Genomic DNA, 21,783 nt, shown 5'->3' with positions numbered 1-21,783 from the left:
TGCCTTGCGGTGGCTTGGTGGATGACATGATATTGTAATGGCTGCAAACTGTACAGAGCTGAGTCGCCTTATTACTTCATCTACCCCCACCTGGCACAGCCCATGTGCTTCGTTAATTAGTCATCTTAATAGTTTTTGCGGCGGAATGTACTTACCATCTTTAGTCCACACTTCATTGTCACCTTTCACACCCCCTTTTGCTTTCCACACACCTCTCTCGTCAAGGCTGGCGTCTTGTTGCCATCTTTTACCGCATCCAAGTCGATCTGTTCCGTACTGCTTATCGCCTTTGCCGCCCTGTCTGCTGCCGCATTAACTCTCGCCACCAAATCATTACCTTTAGCATGTCCTTTGCTTTTAACCACTGCTACTGTTTTGGGGAGCATGAGAGCGTCCCTTAATGCAAGTATTTCTTGTTGGCGTTTTATCGGGGCCCCTGTCACGGTAAAGAAGTAATTTTGTTGCCATTCGGCTAACGCTGTGTGGATTACCACGTGAGCATATGCCAAATCAGTGTATATGTTAGCTGTAACGCCTTGAGCAATTGTGAGTGCTGTTTTAAGGGCCAGTATTTGGGCACGATGCGCTGATTGAACACTGTTTAGTTTTTTTGCAACTAAAGTGTTGAATGTCTCCCCAGTCCATTGAATGACTGAAAATCCTGATTGTAGGCCATCCTTGCCTTTGAAGCAACATCCGTCTGTAAACAAGATTACTTCCGGATGTTTTATTGGTGCGTTGTTTAGGTCACTTCTAAGGGCTTGTTAGTTCACGTTAAGGCACAAGTTTTTGAGCCCCAACTGTGGATCAACAATAAAGGTCTTCATGAGCAATCTCAGAAGGCTCACTAAGCGATAGTGTCAGAGTATTACCAAGTAGTTGCATTTCTGTAAAAAAGGCTGTGGAGTTAAAAATTCTAAGAGGATAAGGCTTCACATTATGAAAAAGGCAGTTAAAATACTTTAGAGCTGCGATTGGCTGACAACCCATTCAGGGTGTCCATAGTTAGCTGGGATAGGCTTTTGGGAACCTTTGTCGACACTTAAATAAAATCGAACATCAGAGAGCACTCCGAGACAGCAAGAATGAGATTTTTAACCGCGTCTGCAGAGGGGGGAAGGGAACAATGAAAAAGTTGGAGAATGTGTCTACCCTCCCGCTTTCTCAAAGTTGTCTCCCACTCATCTCCTCGGCTCAACGGTGCTACAAGAATAGCTGTAGTGCACGTTTTAACCAATAGGTGCCAATAAAATTCTATTCTAGTCACTAAAATACATAAAAGTGCAAAAGAATACAAGAGTGAATTAAAGAATACAATTCATATTTCACATTTCCCCTCTGAAGTAACTAAAATAATTTTCTTTAAACACATCAATTTATATCCCTCCTTTCCAGGTTTTAGAATACAAATATCATCATCAGTTTCTCTTCACAGGGTATGGAAAATAACAAAGTCACTTGTCAAGGCAGAGGCGAAAACTCGAGTTACTCAGGGGTACTCGAGAAAAATTCCTCTATGTCCCTCTTAATTGAGCGAACACAATTTTTAAGTCAAGACAAGTACATTTACCCAGAGGACTCTACAACCTGGGATTCGTTACACTTCGAAGGAGTGCAAGAATCTCCAGCATGACCTGGGATTGGTGAATCCACGTCGACCTTTCAACGATCTTAACTGCTGTGGGGGTGGTGAGTTGGGCCACGAATGGGTCTTCCCAGTGTGAAGATGACCAGGCCTTCCTTTTTATGACTCGGATCAGGATCTGGTCACCTGGCTTCATCACCTCCTGTAAGGGACATAAAGGGGATAACTGCAGCTTACATGTATTTTGGACAAGTTTTTCCCTAAACATTTTTACCATCCACTCTGTGAGTCGACCTGGCTTGCCTTTAGTCTCTTGCCATGGTTCACCTTCCCATAGAGGAAGTTGGAATGGTATTCCATGAACTATCTCAAACGGTGTTAATCCCGAACTAGTAGGTATATGTTTTGACCAGTGATAGGGATTCTGGCCATGGCTTCTTTGTCTCTTCCATGGTTTTCTTAAGCCTTAGTTTTATTGTACCATTTGTTCTCTCTACAAGTCCCACGCTCTGCGGATTGTACAAGCAGTGGTTTTTTAGACTTATTCCTAGGTGTTTTGCCATGTGTTGTACTATGCTGTTTACAAAATGAGCTCCATTGTCACCCCAGATGATTCTGGGGATCCCATGTTCTGGGATTATGTGTTTACAGATGGCTTTAGCCACCATTAATGCGTCTGGTGATTTTGCGGGGACTATTTCAGTCCATTTAGAGAATGAGTCAATCAAGACTAAACAGTATTTATACTGGTTGCTTCTGGATAATTCAATGAAATCCATGTGTAAAATTTCAAATGGTTAGGTAGCTTTTGGGCATTGGCCTAGTTTGGGCCTGAGGTTACCTTGCATATTATGTCTGCAACAAATTAAACAGTTCCTACAAAAAAATTAAAGTAGGTATTTAGACCTGTTGGCACATGGAACACACGCTGTATTATGTCCATCATCCCCCCCTGTTGAGACATGGCTCCTTCGATGGCTCAATTTTGCTATCGTTTGGATAGGCCTTTAGCAGGGTATAGGCCGTCTGCAGACTGTTCTGCACCTTTTATGTATCCATGCATCTTTTTGTTTTTGTGGTGCAATGTTTTGAATATCAATTAATACAGTTTTTTGTATTCGACTCGTTTTTTTGTTGTTGTGTATACTGTGCAGTAAGTGTTTGTGCTGCTTCTTTAGCTGCTGCATCTGCTCTGGCATTTCCTCTACTGATTCTGTCGTTGCCTTTAGCACGTGCTTTATATTTGCATACAGCTATTTGGTTGGGCTTAATACCCCAATGAACAAAAATCACAACAATCTTACTTATTCCATCACTGTAGTTTGTGAAAATGTAAATGCCTTATCAGTCAAAATTAAATATGCTAGCTTGTATTCTATTATGATCATTGCTTTCTTGTTAAGATCAGGAACTACATTTGTTTTTTTTTCCTTTCCTTCCTGTAATTACACAAATTAATTAAACATACTAAAAATAGGAAAAATACAAAAGGCAAACCAGGCTGCTTTCTGCTCAGGAAAACAGCTTTCCCGTTCTCTTCAATAGTTACATTCACATCAATTAATATCGAGGAACAAAAGGTACACATTTATAATTCTGAATAGAATTGAAAAATTGAAAATGTATATTTTTAGCATAACTGTGCCCTTTAGAGCAATTAAAGCCCATTACTTATAAAATGCATACTAATCAAGAATCAAGTAGTCCCAATTCATTCAATAATCCTAATTGCGTTGCCTATTAAACTCAGTTGTTTCAAATTCAAAATACCCCAATCTAGTATCCTTTTTCATCAAATGTCTTTGTAGTTTGTCTACCATCTCCTATGAATCTCTCTCAATCAATATTTTTTCAATAGTCAGGCATAAAATTAAAATCCAGTTACATTTCTATCCATTGTAGTTTCTCTTTTCTTTCTGATCGTTTACTCTTTAACCCTTTGTAAGAAGGTTTAGACGCAATTGAAACACTTTCACCTTTTTCTTATATGGAGACAATAAAACCAACATAAAAAAGTTCCCCGTGGTTTATGGCAATGCTCCCTAAGCAATAATCTTTGGCATTGCTCCCTGAGCAATAATCTTTGGCATTGCTCCCTGAGCAATAATCTTTCCAATCAATATTGGAGTGCTTGCCGTTTCGTCTTATCACGTCAAAAAGTTTATCTTACCTGTCTCCTCAAACGTTTCAACTGAGAGAACCTTCTTACAGTGCAAAAGGTGGATCTACATCCCCTTTCGGCTATTTTCATGTCTGCTGGTTGGTCAGCAACACTTGGTATGGACGTTCTCACTTTGGGTCGTGCTAGTGCTTCTTCTCTATACTTTAGGTTGAGCATCCAGGCTCCTGGGACCACCGTTGGTCCAGTCCCTTTCCTGTTGAGAAGCACAGTCTCCTTCTGCTAACCCAAATTCAATGCAATTCTTTAAAGTTTTTCTTTTATGTAGTCAATTAGATTAGCCTCATCATCCAGTTCCAATCGTGTAGGGCAGAGGTCTCCAAACCGGTCCTGGAGGGCCGCTGTGGGTGCAGGTTTTTGTTCCCACCGATCCAACACAAACAGTTTAACCAATGAGGTTTCTGCTGGAAAAAGAAGCACCTGTCTGCAATCCACTGATTGCACTTCTAGGATACCAGATTGGTGGAAAGGTTTCCTCTTACCGGTTTGAACGAAAACCTGCACCCACTGCAGCCCTTTCTGGAATAGTTTGGGGACCACTGGTGTAGGGAATAATGGCGTTTTACAATATACTCACGTCATCATCACCCACAAATCCATCAAAGTCCTCATTTTCTGTGTCCGAATTGAACAATTGTCCAAATGAGTCAGTCACTGTCATTGCCATGTGGCTCCACAGAAATGATGCCGGCTTTGGCAAAAGCTCGAACAACAGTGCAATCAGACACGTTAGTCCAAGCGGCCACAATCCATTCGCAAGTAGTAGCGTAACTAGCCTGGCGCTGCCTGCCACCCTTCGTAAAGCTGTGTTCGCCAGCTATCATCCATTGTTCCCATGCCGCTCGCACCTTTGCTTTGAACGCCCGGTTGATGCCGATGTCCAGCGGTTGGAGTTCTTTAGTTAAGCCTCCGGGAATGACGGCAAGCACTAAGTTCATTTTTGTGACTTGGATTTTCACCGCTGATGTGAGATGAGCACGCATGGATCTCGCAAATCAAGATTGAAAGGCGAGCCGTGAAAAAAGCCATCCGGTCTCTTAACATACACCTCACGTAGCCATTCTCTCATTTTCTCCTTGTCCATCCAGCCCTTTTGGTTTGCCTTCACGATCATAACGGTTGGAAACTTTTCTTGCGGCAGCGTCTTTCGCTTAAAAATCACCATAGGTAGTAGTTTCTGTCCATTAGCATGGCAACCAAGAACGACAGTAAAAGCTGACTTCTTATGTCCCGTTATTTGTATCGCTACCGTGCTGGTCCCCTTATTCTCCACATTGTGGTTCACCGGGATGTCGAAAGTCAGCGGTACCAAATCCATGTTCCTTATGTGGTTAGGCTGTATAAGTTTGTCGTAATCTTCTTGGTGCAGTAGGTGCGGAAAACGGCTAGCTTTTCAATGTAGTCCGCTGGAAGTTGCTGCGCCACGGTTGTCCTCGCTCTAATGGATAGATGGTGCCGTTTCATAAAGCGAAAGCACCAAGATGGACCTCCTTGAAAATGTTCAATTTTCAATTCTTCCGCTAGCGCTTTTGCCCTCAGTCGAATGGTGACTGTGGAGACGTTTCTCCCAGCTGCTCTTAGACCAAGAATCCACTGCTCCAGTTGATCTTCCAAGCTGGGCCACCTTGCCTTGTTCCCACGGAAACTCAGCTTCCTCTTATTGACTTGGCGAACCTCGTTCTCCTGCTTTCTCCATTTGCGAACCACAGATTTGTTGATGTTGAATTCCCTCGAGGCTGCTCTGTTCCCATGTTCCACTGCATAATTGATGGCTTGAAGCTTGAACCGAGCTTCGTAAGCTTGCCTCTTTGTATTATTCATTATTCGTTTTGCAATAAAGCCATGCCCACACTATATATAGGTACCTTGTAGGGGCGTGGCTTTAGCGTCTTCTCACACACAACCCTTCCGCAAGCCTTACCCCACCAACGTCCGCCTTTTCTATGCCTGGCCCCACCCACGTCCGCCTTCTCTCTATATGAGAGGCGTCTCGGCCAGAAGTGCCCTCAGTTAGGCTTTGGAGCTCAGAGCATACACAGGGCACTCTGCATTATAAGGCGCCCTGTCTATTTTGGAGAAAATTTAAGACTTTTTGGTGCGCCTTATAGTCGTGAAAATACGATATACTTTTTCCTTTATTTTTACTCAATTCTTGAAGACCCTTACTAACGGGGTGGGTGCTACCCCCCTCTCTGGAAGACTGACATCACTCAGCCAACCTCTTGGACCGACCGGGAAAGGCCTCGCGCCTTTCTCGGAGATTATCGATCCGTTGCATACCTTACGTATTATTTTTCCGACTTACGCACTTCTCAACGGTATACACACAACTCATCTCCGACGAATGGAGCGTTTTCTCGACTCTTTCAGGAAAAAAAACGGGCTCTTATGCTAAAATGGTATTTACGAATTAATTTTAAACAGTAGCTCACCGCCTCAGATGCTTTCTTTGTCCGATGGTATTCGTCTCTTTTTTCCCGACAGCAGGGAACCGATTCACCTCTTTTCCTTCAATGAGGAAATAGCTGACGTCAAATTCTTGGTTTCGATCTCCACCGCGGTCCAAAATCCAGATATGAATTCCCCAGGTTTGGGCACCAGAAATGTCGGAACCGCTGTTGACACTTAAATAACATCAAACATCAGAGAGCACTCCGAGACAGCAATAATGAGATTTTTAACCGCATCTGCAGAGGGGGGGAAGGGCACTGTCAAGTTCTCTCTACTTTCTTCAAATGAAAAGGGGCCACGATCTTTTCACAGCAGGAACAACTCAAATCCTTCCAGTTTACAATTTTATTGAAGTTTTCCAGTGAGAGGAAAGAAGTTGTTGAAAGGGTTAGCATTTGCTGCAAGGATTAGGTTGAAAACCTTAAAAAGGGAAAGAAGGAAGCAAGCATGTGACATTTTTCAAACGAAAGGAAGGTACAAAGAATGCAACTTATGGTTGTGAGAAAGCAAAGTAAGCATTAATCAGCTGGCATCTAAGTGGTACTTATATTTGATCCTACCAGTTGCGTGTGATCGGGTCTGAAGGGTTATTTCTTGTTCCTTTTTTGCCTGTCTTCTTTCAAGGCTGGACTACTGAATTTATATCCTGGTTCATGACCTATGACCTCAGGCAGGAAATGAGGTGAGGAGAGTTTGATTGAGTTTTCTTTTCTGCCCCCTGTTGGTCTGGAGGAGGGGCAGACATATCTTCTCCATAGTTGACTTGACAGGCACAATGCAAAAGTTGGAAGATGTGTCTTTCCTCTCACGTTTCTAAAGTTGTCTCCCATTCATCTCCTCTGCTTCCACAGGCTTTATTGAGACAAGATCACGTGACATAGAAATGGGTGGTGATACAAAAATAGGTGTTGTGCACGTTTTAACCAATAGGTGTCAGTAAAATTCTATTCTAGTGACTAAAATATATAAGAGTACAAAAGAATACATTTCATATTTCACAACCACCATCAAATTTATGTTTACTATTCCAGAAGTGACCACTCAATAACAGCATCTTTTCACAGCTTCAACACTACATTTAAACACTTTTATTTTCGACACAGTCCGAAGCATGTCTTACGTTTTATGGCGGGTATTATTATGCTTTACGCCTTAATTCTTCTCAGCTGGCAAAAACACTCACACGCACACACACGCACACGCTCCCACACGTGCACGCGTTTAGCAACTTCCGCGCCCACGGTAACTTAAACTCTAATTCAAGTATTGTTATATTTCAATAAATATATTTATTATTTTGTCTGTTCTCATATCGGCTGCATGACATTTATTTCAAACACAACACTGGCTTGAATGCTCATTGGCGCGTTTACTGAACCCACAAACTATTATTAGACGCAGACCGGGATTGATAGTGCATTTCCTCCTGACGCGTTTTTCGGAGGTCGTTACTTCATTTCTACCGGTGCGCTAACCCTGAAATGTAACGTTCAAACAGACGTTACAATTAACTTACTGCCACTGGCCTCATCTAACCAGTTCACACTTGTATTAGCTTCCAGACCGAAAAGCACTCGAGTTTCTTGACGGGACAAACAGCTCGGAGTAACGACCGTGGGTTACCTGCCCGCTTTTTCCTTCCTTCCAATGATATTCCAATCAGCTGTTTAACAGCTTTGACTCAAGGTCTTTTTATATAAAACACACAAGACTTTTGGTCTTCGTGCCAGGGAGGTGTCGCCTCCTTTTTGCCTGGGAGGTTCAGAACCACGATGCCAGCCGCTCACACGGCCAATCAATTGGTTGTCCGGCCGTGGATGTCACAATACGGTGCACAGTGAGTAGCCAGCATCCGACACCTTCCTTTTTGGCATCCTGCCGCCAACACTGATTGTTGGAGTGGAAAAATACACAACATGCTCTGGTTGCAGTCAGGAAGCAATACCTCCTTTATTGAAAAACCTGGCGTCTTTTAAAGCTTGGGCATAAAACAGTGAAGGACGTCCGCCATCCTACGCAATCGCATCTGACGTCTGAGCACAGTTCAGTGAGAACGTGAAGGACATCCGCCCTCCTTCGCCATCGTTTCGGCAATGTCTGATATCTTTAAGGCCAGCCTGACCCTGGCTCATGAACACGCTATCTGCCACAGTAGGTGTTATCTAGACTAACCGGCGCCTCAATATTCCACAAGAGGAGTTCTGTCAGAATGCTCTTCATCGACTACAGCTCAGCCTTTAATGCCATTATACCGGACATTCTTATCCCCAAATTGGCCAACCTGGGGGTCCGACCTCCCACCTGCTCCTGGATTAAGGACTTTCTGGTCAACTGATTCCCGCTCGTTGGTGGTATGATTGTGCATGCGAATAGTTGTCTGTTTCTCTGTGTGTCCTATGGCTGAATGCCAACAAATCTAGGGTGTAGTCTGCCTTTTTCCTAAAGTCCACTGGGATAGGCTTAATTAACCCCCTGCAACCTTTGCAAAGATGCACGGTATAGATGATGATTAAATGATAAATGTTTGGAATTAAAGTAAGAATATTTTGTGTTTGTGACAGAGTACGACTTTAGAGAATAAGAGGCAATGGGAAGTGCAACAATTGGAGGTTCTCTCTGTCCCAATGAAGACCTACCTAATGGAGCACATCATGACAACTCTGTCTCAGGGCTTGATCGCCTGTGGATCAGTATGGCCAGAGGATCCAATAGATTTCTTGGTAATAAATCCACAATGTGTTTGTTTGCCTGTATTTTTGCGTGACCGGATGATTCGCCTAAAGACGTTTCGCCGACGGATGTTTGACAGACAGACAGGTCGCCGAATGGACGTTCGGCCGAACGTTCATTCGGCCGAACGGCCCAAATGAACGTTAGAACCGAGCCGAATGAACGTTAGAACCGAGCCGAATGAACGTTAGAACCGAGCCCAGCGAAGTGAATTCCTCGGTAAAATGTCGCGATGATGTCGCGATAAGGCAAAAAAACGTCTATATACGTCCATTCGCCAAACGGCTCAAAATGCTCTCAAATTCGGTCAAATCCAGCCGAAAACAGCATTTAATGATTACATACAAATACTGGAGCTCTTTGGACATTAGAACCGAGCCCAAGGAAGTGAATTCCTTGGTAAAATGTCGCGATGATGTCGCGATAAGGCAAAAAACGTCTATATACGTCCATTCGCCAAACGGCTCAAAATGCTCTCAAATTCGGTCAAATCCAGCCGAAAACAGCGTTTAATGATTAAATACAAATACTGGAGCTCTTTGGACATTAGAACCGAGCCCAGGGAAGTGAAATCCTTGGTAAACTGTCGCGATGGGAGCAAAAAAACGTGTAGATACGTCCATTCGCCAAACGGCTCAAAATGCTCTCAAATTTGGTCAAATCCAGCCAAAAACAGCGTTTAATAATTAAATACAAATACTAGTATTTGTATTTAATCATTAAATGCTGTTTTCGGCTGGATTTGACCGAATTTGAGAGCATTTTGAGCCGTTTGGCGAATGAACGTATATAGACGTTTTTTGCCTTATCGCGACATCATCGCGACATTTTACCAAGGAATTCACTTCCTTGGGCTCGGTTCTAATGTCCAAAGAGCTCCAGTATTTGTATGTAATCATTAAATGCTGTTTTAGGATGGATTTGACCCGATTGCTGTCATTTCACGGCTCGGTTCTGCTACATCTGCCCGCCCAAGAGTGCTTATTCCCGGGCTGACATGCCCGCCCAAGAGTGTTTATTCTCGGGCTGACATTCCCGCCCAAGAGTGCTTATTCCTGGGCTGACATGCCCGCCCAAGAGTGCTTATTCCCGGGCTGCCATTGACAGTAGACTAATAAATTGAGAGTGATGAGTGGCAAAGGGAAATGAATCATTTATTTTCACTATAATTTGGACAATGCCGGTGGCGGGCCGGATTAAAAATCATAACGGGGCGTATATGGCCCGCGGGCCGAGGTTGAAAAACTTGTACACACGATCCGGGGGCGGGGCGAACGCGCGAATCCCGTTTCGGCGAAACCTCCGTTCGGCCGAATGAACGTTCGGTGGAACGTCCATTTGGCGACCTGTCCGTCTGTCAAACGTCCGTCAGCGAAACATCTTTAGGCGAATCATCCGAGTACTGCATTTTTGTTGTATAATTCTAATTTATTTTAATTCTGTTCCTTGTCAGGCAGAATATTTAATAAAGAACCACCAATGATATATTTTGGGATCAGATAAATAAAAACGGCCTAGTCCCAAACAGTCAACAATGTTGAAGAAGCTGTATGTGCTTTGCCAAATGGGAGTTTGATTTTCTGTGTGAAATAAATATAATAATGATAATAATAAGACATTCAATAGATGTCATATCTCAAGGTTTACTGTATTTTTTCGCCTACCCTTAAAATTGCCTTAAAATTTCTAAATAAATCTCTACATTGCACGCTTTGGACAAACGTGGCGAGATAATCTTAACACAGACATCCGTAAATCACATTTTATAAGGATTATAGATGACCGCAAGGAGTAAGAAATGACAATATCACCTTTATTGTTGGGGGAAAAAGAATCCCCCTCCTCTCTGAGCAACCCATCAAAAGTCTAGGGCAGTACACCGCAGAGCTGTCTGATAAACAGATGGAGATCACCATCATGAGACAACTTAGTGATGGGCTGTCAAGGATTGACCAGAGCCAACTCCCCGGAAAGTTCAAGGTCTGGTGGTACCAGTTCATACTCTACAGAAGTGTGATGTGGCCCTTGAAAATGAGCAAGATCTCCTCATTCACTGTGAGCAAGATGGATGGAAAAGCCAATTCATTCATCAGCAAGTGGCTAGGTCTACCACGGTGCCTTTCCCAAATGGGCTTCTTTGGAAGAAATACAATGCAGCTGCCACTGAAGTCTATCAGTCTGAGCTACAGGCAAGAGAAGTCTAGGCTGGTACTCGAGAGTCCACTGACCAGTCAGTAAGGACCGCCAACATCACGGTTCCCACTGGCTGGAGTTGGAACGCCCAGCTTGCTTGACCAAGGTTGACCAAACCATCAATAGATTGCAGCACCAGGAGATCATGGGCAGAGTGTTCTTTGGGCCAAGCTGCTCAACGTTCATTGCTTTGATCCCTATGGACTCTGCAACGGCTGAACCGATTTTCATGAAAATTCACACAAATATACATTGGGTGTCTGGGAGTGGCCAGGTTTTGTGTCAAATCACCCCCCCCCCCCAATAAGTATTGAAAATCGATAATCGAAAAAAATCGGGTTTAAAAAAAAAAAGTCCAATTCGCACCAAATTTGACACACGTTTTTAAGATCCCATCGTAAGTTTTAATCTGGAGTTTTAAGAACATGGGTCTCTTAACAGCAAGGAAAATCGTTAGAATACAATAAAAAAACAAACCCATTTTAACTATGACCGAACTGCCAATTTGACCTCCACGGACTTTGGGCCAAGCTGCTCAATGTTCATTGCTTTGGTCCCCAAAAGCAACCATAAAATGACAACCCTTTAATAAATGCATCTTTGTCCGTGTGTGTGTGTGTGTCTGTGCATGTGTGTATCCGTCTGTGTGTGTGTGTGCGTGTGTGTATCTGTCTGTGTGTGTGCCTTGCGTGTATCAGTCTGTGTGTGTGCCTGTTCATTCCCTATGGACTCTAAAACGGCTAAGCCAATTTATCTGAAAAATTACACAATTATGCTTTGAGCGGCTGTGGATGTCATAGAATAGGTTTTGTATCGAAATTTTTCCGACAACTAGTGAAAATCGATAATGGAAAAAATTGGGTTTCCAAAAAATGGTCTAGGAAGGGGAGAAGCACCGCGATTCTGGTCCAGAGCTAACCGTAAGGAGAGGAAGGAGATGGTTGTGGTGGAGGTGACAAGGATGGGGGAAGAGCGCTACAAGATGAAGGCTGTGAAGGAAGCTGAAGAAAATGGGAGGGAGTTGACAACCAAAACATCTGTTGGTTCGACCTGTGGAAGATCCCGCAGGCAAGGATCAGCTTCCTCATTCGCACAACCTATGACACGCTTCCCTGTCTTCGTAACATCCACCAATGGTTCACGAAGGAGGAATGCTGGGCCGTGACCGGACATTTCGTCGATGGACACTTGGTCGACGGACACTTCGTCCCCGGACGTTTCGTCGAACAGACATTTCGTCGCCGGACATTTCGTTGACGGACAATTGGTCGCCGGATTTGTCAATGGACAATTCGTCGCCGGATTCGCTCACTCTCAAAATTGTAATCATTCAGAGAGAGAGTTTACTGTTGAAAGCGATCAACCAGGTAATCTCTCGCTCTCAAAATTATAATCATGAGAGAGATCGAGTTTGTCATTTCATTGACAATGTCAGCGCATTTATATCTAAATATCTAATATCAAAATTATCAATAAATTGCGTATTATTGGCGTGTGTGTACATGTTTTTAAATTTATGGGTTCCTGGTATGAATCGGACGTCTACCGCCGTCAATGGCAGCCGATGGGTTAAATGAGTGCTCTATAAGTGTTAAAAATAATATAATTCAGCGTATCAGAGGCTTACGTGGAAATTCTGATCTAACCACGTTAACAGATGTGTTGGGACATGACAATAATAGTATAAAATGTGGGATGGGCAGGGGCGAGGCAAGTTTGTCTATACACACACGAGAACAGGACATTTCGTTCCTGTCACCCAGGAACACAAATTGAAAAACATGTACACACACGCCAATAATACGCAATTTATTGATAATTTTGATATTAGATATTTAGATATTAATACTCTGACATTGTCAATGCAATGACAAACTCGATCTCTCTCATGATTATTGTGGGATAGACTGGCCAACTGGCTTTACAATTGTTTGTTACGATCGTGGAATGTAAGATAGGCTAACGAGCTGGCCTTACAATTGTTTGCTTGTATTGTGCGATGTGGCAAACTCGGTTTGCAATTGTTTGCTTGTATTGTGCGATGTGGCAAACTCGGTTTGCAATTGTTTGTTGGAATCGCGCAATGTAAGATAGGCTGCGGCAGTTTGTGTGAGCTATAAAAATATCGTATTTGCAGAAACTTAAAACCTCCAAATGTCTAACCATATTAGCACAAAGTTTGTTTGCATAAACTTTGTCCTACATCGCTGTCATAGAAACTTTACCCTGTTTTCCTGTCCCCACTGTTCATTCGAAGAGAGAGTTGCAAGGACAACAGACTGTGAGCGTGTTCGCAGCTGTTAGAGCTCTCTCCCTCCATCTTGCTGTCCGGTAATAAACCTATTTCCTTTAAATTGATCTCACTCTTTCTTAATCTGTTCCCGAAATTGTATTTTCAGATCTATCATTTATAATTTTGAGAGCAAGAGATTACCTGGTTGATGGCTTTCAACAGTAAACTCTCTCTCTCTCTCATGATTATAATTTTGAGAGCGAGAAAATCCGTCGACGAAGTGTCCGTCGACGAAGTGTCCGTCGACGAAGTGTCCGTCGACGAAGTGTCCGTCGACGAAGTGTCCGTCGACCAAGTGTCCGTCGACCAAGTGTCCGTCGACCAAGTGTCCGTCGACCAAGTGTCCGTCGACCAAGTGTCCGTCGACCAAGTGTCCGTCGACCAAGTGTCCGTCGACCAAGTGTCCGTCGACCAAGTGTCCGTCGACCAAGTGTCCGTCGACCAAGTGTCCGTCGACCAAGTGTCCGTCGACCAAGTGTCCGTCGACCAAGTGTCCGTCGACCAAGTGTCCGTCGACCAAGTGTCCGTCGACCAAGTGTCCGTCGACCAAGTGTCCGTCGACCAAGTGTCCGTCGACCAAGTGTCCGTCGACCAAGTGTCCGTCGACCAAGTGTCCGTCGACCAAGTGTCCGTCGACCAAGTGTCCGTCGACCAAGTGTCCGTCGACCAAGTGTCCGTCGACCAAGTGTCCGTCGACCAAGTGTCCGTCGACCAAGTGTCCGTCGACCAAGTGTCCGTCGACCAAGTGTCCGTCGACCAAGTGTCCGTCGACCAAGTGTCCGTCGACCAAGTGTCCGTCGACCAAGTGTCCGTCGACCAAGTGTCCGTCGACCAAGTGTCCGTCGACCAAGTGTCCGTCGACCAAGTGTCCGTCGACCAAGTGTCCGTCGACCAAGTGTCCGTCGACCAAGTGTCCGTCGACCAAGTGTCCGTCGACCAAGTGTCCGTCGACCAAGTGTCCGTCGACCAAGTGTCCGTCGACCAAGTGTCCGTCGACCAAGTGTCCGTCGACCAAGTGTCCGTCGACCAAGTGTCCGTCGACCAAGTGTCCGTCGACCAAGTGTCCGTCGACCAAGTGTCCGTCGACCAAGTGTCCGTCGACCAAGTGTCCGTCGACCAAGTGTCCGTCGACCAAGTGTCCGTCGACCAAGTGTCCGTCGACCAAGTGTCCGTCGACCAAGTGTCCGTCGACCAAGTGTCCGTCGACCAAGTGTCCGTCGACCAAGTGTCCGTCGACCAAGTGTCCGTCGACCAAGTGTCCGTCGACCAAGTGTCCGTCGACCAAGTGTCCGTCGACCAAGTGTCCGTCGACCAAGTGTCCGTCGACCAAGTGTCCGTCGACCAAGTGTCCGTCGACCAAGTGTCCGTCGACCAAGTGTCCGTCGACCAAGTGTCCGTCGATGAAACGTCCGGGTACCACGCGCACTTTGCAACGCTCCCAATGCCAGCCTCCAGCACATCTTGTCAGGCGGCAAGACTGCACTTTCTCAGGGGCACTACAGATGACGCCATGATCACATCCTGAGGAAACTAGCTGAAGTGCCGGAGAGACTCAGACAGAACAGTAAAAATTCACCACCAGCAGAGATCCACGCCAACTTTGTCATGGAAGGGGGGAGATACACCAGGCCAAGAGAGACACTAAGGCAGGGGTCTCAAACTCGCGGCCCGCGGGCCAACTGCGGCCCCCGGGACGATAATTTGCGGCCCCCGTCTTAATATGAAAGATTAATGTTCGTGCGGCCCGCAAGATTGATATGAATGACACTTGTTGTGTTCGGAGCTGAATGAACCAATCACGGTGAGGTATACGGCTCTGGAGGGCGGGACATCGGCCGGGCTGTCCAGTGCCTCGCTCACTCACTCATTCATTCCTCCAATCAGCTGGGCGGAGGAGAAGCCGTGAAGCTGATCACTCCGCTCGGCGTGCACACTCCTCCGCTGCTCTCAGCATAGAACTGAATGAGGCGCTATGATCCGTGATCCAGCCTGTCAGTATAGCCATCTCTGTGAGTGAAACGGAGAGCGAAAGTGTGCATGCGCCACTAACCCACGCGACTGAACGTGAAAGATCAACCCGAGACTCATTCCAAGTGGAAAAACATATTACAGAGCCCCAGAGATGTCTCTTTCAAAGCCTGGCATGAAGAGAAAGGTCGGTGATGAGCACAGACAGTTTCAAGAAAAGTGGGGAGTGCAATATTTCTTTGTTGAACACAGGGGCACCCGACGTGTCTCATTTGCACTGAAAAAGTTGCGGTCCACAAGGAATACAATTTGCAACGTCATTATACTACGAGACATGCTGAGGAGTACGAAAAATACCAGGGAAATGAGAGAGCCCACCAGGTTGCCAGTCTTAAAACAAGTCTTCTGAGGCAACAGGATTTCTTCAAGAAGGCTACCAAAGACAGTAATGCAGCAGTCGAAGCTAGCTATGCCGTTTGTGAGTTGATTGCTAAAGCAGGAAAGCCATTCACAGAAGGTGAATTTATCAAAAAGTGCATATTACAGGCTGCACATATTGTCTGTCCAGAAAAGAAAAGTCTGTTCAACCACATCAGCCTTTCTGCCAACACCGTGGCAGAGCGCATTTCTCACCTGTCAAGTGACATTTATGATCAACTGTGTGAGAAAGCACAATGTTTCAGTGTATATTCAGTGGCTCTTGATGAGACCACAGACACTGCCCAGCTCGCAATATATGTCCGTGGTGTTGATGACAATTTGGAAGTAATGGAGGAGTTGCTCACAGTAATTCCAATGCATGGCCAGACCACCGCTAAGGAAATATTTCACCAGCTGTGTGATGCCATTAAGAATGCCGGTTTGCCATGGAAGAGCTTTGTTGGAATAACAACCGATGGAGCCCCATCAATGACAGAGAGGAAGAATGGACTGGTAGCACTTGTTAAAAAAAACTGGAAGAGGAGGGTGTGGAGGAGGCCATAGCTCTGCACTACATTATCCATCAGCAGGCCCTTTGCAGCAGATGCCTGAAGTTTGACAATGTGATGTCTGTCGTTGTGAAATGCATCAACCAAATCAGATCCAGGGGCTTAAAGCACAGAAGGTGCCGTGCTTTTTTAGAGGAAATGGAGTCAGAATATGGGGATGTGCTCTAGTTCACTGAGGTACGTTGGCTCAGCAGGGGAAACGTGTTGAAGAGATTTTTTGAGTTGAGAGCAGAAGTAAAAGACTTCATGGAGATAGACGGGGTTGCTGTTCCTGTGCTAAGTGATCCCAAATGGCTCATGGACTTGGCTTTTCTTGTTGATATCACACATGAGCTTAATGTACTGAACAAGAAGCTACAAGGCCAGGGGCAACTTGTCAGTGCTGCCTATGACAGCGTGAGAGCATTCTGCACTAAACTTGTGTTATGGAAAGCCCAGCTCTCTCAGACAAACCTTTGCCATTTCCCAGCATGCAAGGCTCTCGTGGATGCAGGCACACTATTCAGTAGTGAGAAGTATGTTGAGGCCATTTCGAAGCAACAGGAGGAATTTGATCACAGATTTGCAGACTTCAAGACACACAAAGCCACATTTCAAATTTTTGCGGACCCCTTCTCCTTTGATGTGCAAGATGCCCCTCCTGAGCTTCAAATGGAGCTCATTGACCTGCAGTGCAACTCTGCACTCAAAGCCAAGTTCAGGGAGGTGAGTGGAGAAGCAGACAAGCTTGGGCAATTTTTGAGAGAGTTGACCCACAGCTTCCCTGAACTTTCCCGAATGTTCAAGCGGACCATGTGCCTTTTTGGGAGCACATACTTGTGTGAGAAGCTCTTCTCCACCTTGAACTTCAATAAGTCCAAGTACAGGTCCAGACTTACTGATGAGCATCTTCAAGCTCTACTGAGGGTCTCCACTGCTTCCTCCCTCAAGCCAAATGTGACTCAGCTATGTGAGAAGAAGCGCTGCCAGGTCTCTAGCAGCAAGGATTAGGCAAGAGAAGCCGTGTTCAGAATATTTCATGTTCAATGTTCCATTCAAGTTCAGAAAGTTAAAGGTTAAAGAGCTGTTAATACAGACATTCGAAACGGAATAAAAATAATTCATTTTCTCTACTTAGCCAGCCAATGTATATCTACTGTATGCTCATTATTATTATTATTTTATATTTGTATTACTGATTGATTGATTTTTTTTCATCTTTAAGTTAATTAATTTAATTCATTATTTCTTGTTAAAAAATAAAGATATTTGATAATGTTGGAATGTTTTATCAGCGCTTTTCTTATGGAAATCCTGATGCGGCCCAGTCTCACCCAGACTCGGCCTCTAGCGGCCCCCAGGTAAATTGAGTTTGAGACCCCTGCACTAAGGCCTTTTTCCTATGGTCAAAAGGCAGCTCCGATTCCCCACGGAGATCATCACCGCATCACTCCGCCCAGACATTGTTGTATGGTCCTCCAAGGCAAGAGCAGTGCACCTCATAGAACTAACAGTACCATCAGAGCCTCCTCTGATGGTAATGTTAGTTCTATGAGGTGCACTGCTCTCTACCGGATTGAGGCCGCCTTTGAGCGCAAGAAGGCCAAAAACTTGGAGCTGGCATCTGAGTGCCAGGAAATAGGCTGGAATTGCATTATCTACCCTGTCGAGTTAGGGTGCCGAGGCTACGTTGGGCTGTCAACAACACGCCTCTTGACAGACGTAGGGGTGTCAGGAGGCAGCCTGAGTAAGGCCATAAAAGAGCTGGCAGAGAAAGGCAGCTTTTGGCTCTGGCTTAGGAGGAAGGACAGGAGCTGGGGAAACAACAGCTAACCCCAGCAACGGCTGCAAGAGACAACAGCTATCATCTGTATGGCGTGACAGGGAGATGTCTCTGTCACTGCTCCGCCACCAGGAGATGTTCCAGGATTAAAGGAGCAAAACATCAATGAACGGTGGTTCCTGGCTGATGACGCTACAGCTGACCCGTGGGCACTGGAGGAGGTCCAACAGGCAGCAATGCCAAGCAGGGAAAAAACACCTACCTGTACATCAACTGTCATTATTGTTTTCCCTAAAAACTATGTTAAAACTTATATGGATCAATTACTTTTGAAATTGTTAATTTGTAAAATTGCATTTTTACATGGCAAATTACAACCAAATAACATCATAAAATGCATTAAACCAGGCAGTATACATATTCAGTGACACCTCTATTGACGAAGGTAATTGGTTGCTGAACTTGTTTTCTACTTACTTTCAGTATTTTACATGTAAATTCTGTAAGTTGTTCCACGGTCTTCAAAAAACAAAAAGACAAAAGAGAATCCCTCAAATATCGCGGTTAATGTAGACCAGACATGGCCGCGATAATCGAATAAATCGCGAAGTAGGATCACCCCTATAGTTACTAACTTTTTCTTTTTTCTTCTTTCTTTATCAAAGGTGTAACAGTCTCTCCATGTCGTCGTTTAGTACAAAGTGGCCATGCCAAGGAGGCGTCGCTTTAAATCCTTCCTCCTGCTTCAACATCGTAGAAATAGTAGATGGGTTACAGCTGGTTTGCCTTGCAATATCAGTCGTATATGGTCATAAGTATTACTGTTATATCTACCTGTTGAACCTGATCGTACTTAGCCTTAGGTCATGTGATGTGAAACTCCGCCCTTTGACATGCCCTTGTGGCGTGACCCTTGAATAGTTCATCCATACAAACGTGGGACAGGTGACAGTGCGGGAAGGCAAACAGTTTTGGACCACATACTTTATTGCATACTTTACTGACCTGAATTACTCACGTAGTTTGGTTTAGTTTATTCTTCGATTATTATTTGAAAGTCAACCGAATTGTTTAATAAATACGTGTGGATTTTAATTTGGACAACTCTCTATGCATGCTTTTATGTAATGCGCGTCGAAAGCTCCGCCATCTGCCTTGCGTGGCTACAGGCTATAGAAACATTAAGCTTGAAATCGCCACAAGGTCCGACGACAAGGACGTACAGAGGGCATGCTGAACTACGCTGTGTCAGCATGGCACTCAAGCTGCACAGAAGCAGACAGGAAAAGACTGCAGAGGGTGAGCAACACAGCCCAAGAGATCATCAACTACCCCCTAACTCCCCTGTCAACTGTTTACAAATCCCGGTGCCTAAGAAGGGCAATGGGCATCATAAAAGACAATACACATGCCGGCTTCGACCTCTTCAACCTGCTCCCTTCTGGCTGGCACTACAGGACCATATCAGCCAAGACAAATGGACTTAAGGACAATTTCTTCCCGAGAGCCGTCACCATACTCAGGTCGAGTTGTGCACCTAGGACCTAATCAAGACGTCACTTTAGTCACTTTGTACCACTTATCCATGTGACTACATATCTATGTTGACTAGTACTTATACTACCTATTCATGTTGACAACTTATTTATTTACTACTATTTTATTGATTATTTATTTATCATAACTACTAATTGATTATCTATCTGTTTGTGAGTCCATAGACTCAGCGAGTGGTGCGCTCATCTTCAAAACCATGGAACTCATTCTGTACTTCAGACAGAACAAGGCCGCTCTACGCTGCTGATCTGACTTGGACTACTTAGTTATTTATTACTTATTTATTGATATTTTATTTCTTATTTATTGATTATTCTGATGTCTGTTTGTTTGTTGTTATTTGTGCACTTTGTGGTGAAAGCTTTAAATCTCATGCTACTTGTATAATGACAATAAAAACATTCAATTCAATTCATTCATTTTCTGAACCACTTTATCCTCACTAAGGTTGCGGATGATGCTGGAGCCTATCCCAGCTGACTTTGGGCCAGAGACAGGGGGCACCCTGATCCGGTGGCCAGCCAGCACAGGACGAGAATACACACAACCATTCACTCATACTCATACCAATCGGCCTACCGTGCATCTTTTTGGAATGTGGAAGGAAACCGGAGTACCTGGAGAACAACATACTGGCCCAGGGAGAACATGCATACTTCACACACCTGGATTCCAATCCAAGACCTCAGAGCTGTGAGGCCAAATGCTAACCAGTCAAGTCGCCGGGCCGCCCTCAATTCAATTCAAGCAATTAATTTTTTTTTACATGCATGTGACTAAATTAATCTGACAATTGATATCTGGATTCAAATGTAAATAAATAAATAAAAATAAATAAAATCAGACTTAGGCTTGTCGTCATCATTGACTAGACAAAAACCTAATTGTCATCATACCCAGCTGCGTATGACGAAATTGAAGGTGCTTCTCCACGAAGTGCACTTTTCTCAGGCAAGAGTTCAGACTTGCTGGCATTCTGCCGTGATGGATACATCGCATCACCTCCCGAGCGCAACCAGCTCCCGGCGACTGCGAAGGATTGCCTCACCGATGCCAACAAAGAATAAAATGGATCACTTACCTCCCACTGTCTTCCTTACTTACCTAGTCAGCCAGCAGGAGGCAGATCGCCGCCCAACGTCCTTCATCTATCCTCACCCCGAAGTTGTTACACCGAGGGGATTTTGTGTCGTGCTGCTGCAGTTTAGAGTCCTGATGGCTGTGGGGAAGAAGCTGTCCTTAGGCCTCTTTGTCCGTGCCTTGTGAGACCGGTAGCGCCTGCCAGAGGGAAGCAGCTGGAACAGGTCGTGACCAGGGTGGTCCGGGTCCCCAACAATGTTCCGAGCTCTGCTGATGTAACGAGGGCTGGCAATATCTTCCAGTGAGGGCAGAGAGCAGCCGACGATCCTCTGGGCAGTGTTGATCACTCTCTGCATGGCCTTTTTGTCTGCTGCCGTGCTTCCAGCGTACCACACTGTGATGCCGTATGCCAGGATGCTCTCCACAGTGACTTTATAGAAGGTTACCAGAAGCTTAGTGTCCAAGTTATTCCTCCTGAGTACCCTCAGGAAATGGAGTCTTTTCTGGGCCTTCTTCACTTTTCACAAATGTAAATTGTTTTTCTTTTTAATGTTGAAATGGATAATTTCTAGAAATGTAATTACATTTTTATTTATGTTTAACCATTAGAAAAATATCGATTAAGAAAGTTCTTATTGCAGAGGATGGACAAACCACTGTGAAAATTTGAGGTTAAATTTTTGCAACAAAGCTGCAAGATTGGGATATTTTTAATTTCAAATGATGCACATTTTTAAATGAATTTGGAGTTATTGATTAGCATGCATTTTATAGTTAGTTATGTGGTTTAATTGGTGTAAGGAGTACAGTTACATTTGTGGTCAAAAATTTACATGCACTTGTGAAGAACATAATGTCATGGCTCTCTTGAGTTTCCAGTTATTTCTAGAACTCTGATAGAGTGATTGGAACAGATACTTCTTTGTCACAAAAAACCTTCGTGAAGTTTGGTTCTTTTATGACTTTGTTATGGGTGAACAGAAAAAAGTGATCAAA

General features: G+C 44.5%; 1 protein-coding gene and 1 long non-coding RNA gene across 5 annotated transcripts in view; one reads left to right on the top strand and one right to left on the bottom strand.

The window, feature by feature from the left end:
* Nucleotides 1-20,550, top strand: part of ak7b (adenylate kinase 7b) — a 162,407-nt gene extending 141,857 nt beyond the window's left edge. For 2 of the 4 annotated variants that reach the window (XM_077620221.1, XM_077620218.1), the window contains one exon: nt 8,777-9,256. In XM_077620221.1, coding sequence (XP_077476347.1) covers nt 8,777-9,085 — 309 coding nt within the window. In that variant the 3' untranslated portion in view covers nt 9,086-9,256. Of the gene's footprint in view, nt 1-8,776; nt 9,257-10,398; nt 12,415-18,815 lie in introns of those variants that run through there. The other 2 variants (XM_077620220.1, XM_077620219.1) reach the window with 2 other exon arrangements.
* On the bottom strand, nt 713-8,571 carry LOC144089412 (uncharacterized). Its single transcript, XR_013305065.1, has 3 exons — nt 6,776-8,571; nt 6,197-6,635; nt 713-1,787 (listed from the first exon to the last, which is right to left on the bottom strand). It is a non-coding gene; the product is annotated as an uncharacterized LOC144089412 (long non-coding RNA).
* Nucleotides 20,551-21,783: the final 1,233 nt, after the last annotated feature.

Source organism: Stigmatopora argus, chromosome 15 (genome assembly GCF_051989625.1).
Source record: "Stigmatopora argus isolate UIUO_Sarg chromosome 15, RoL_Sarg_1.0, whole genome shotgun sequence".
NCBI lineage: Eukaryota > Metazoa > Chordata > Actinopteri > Syngnathiformes > Syngnathidae > Stigmatopora > Stigmatopora argus.
Note: the sequence above shows the minus strand (reverse complement) of the source record. Positions and strands in the feature narration are given on the sequence as shown.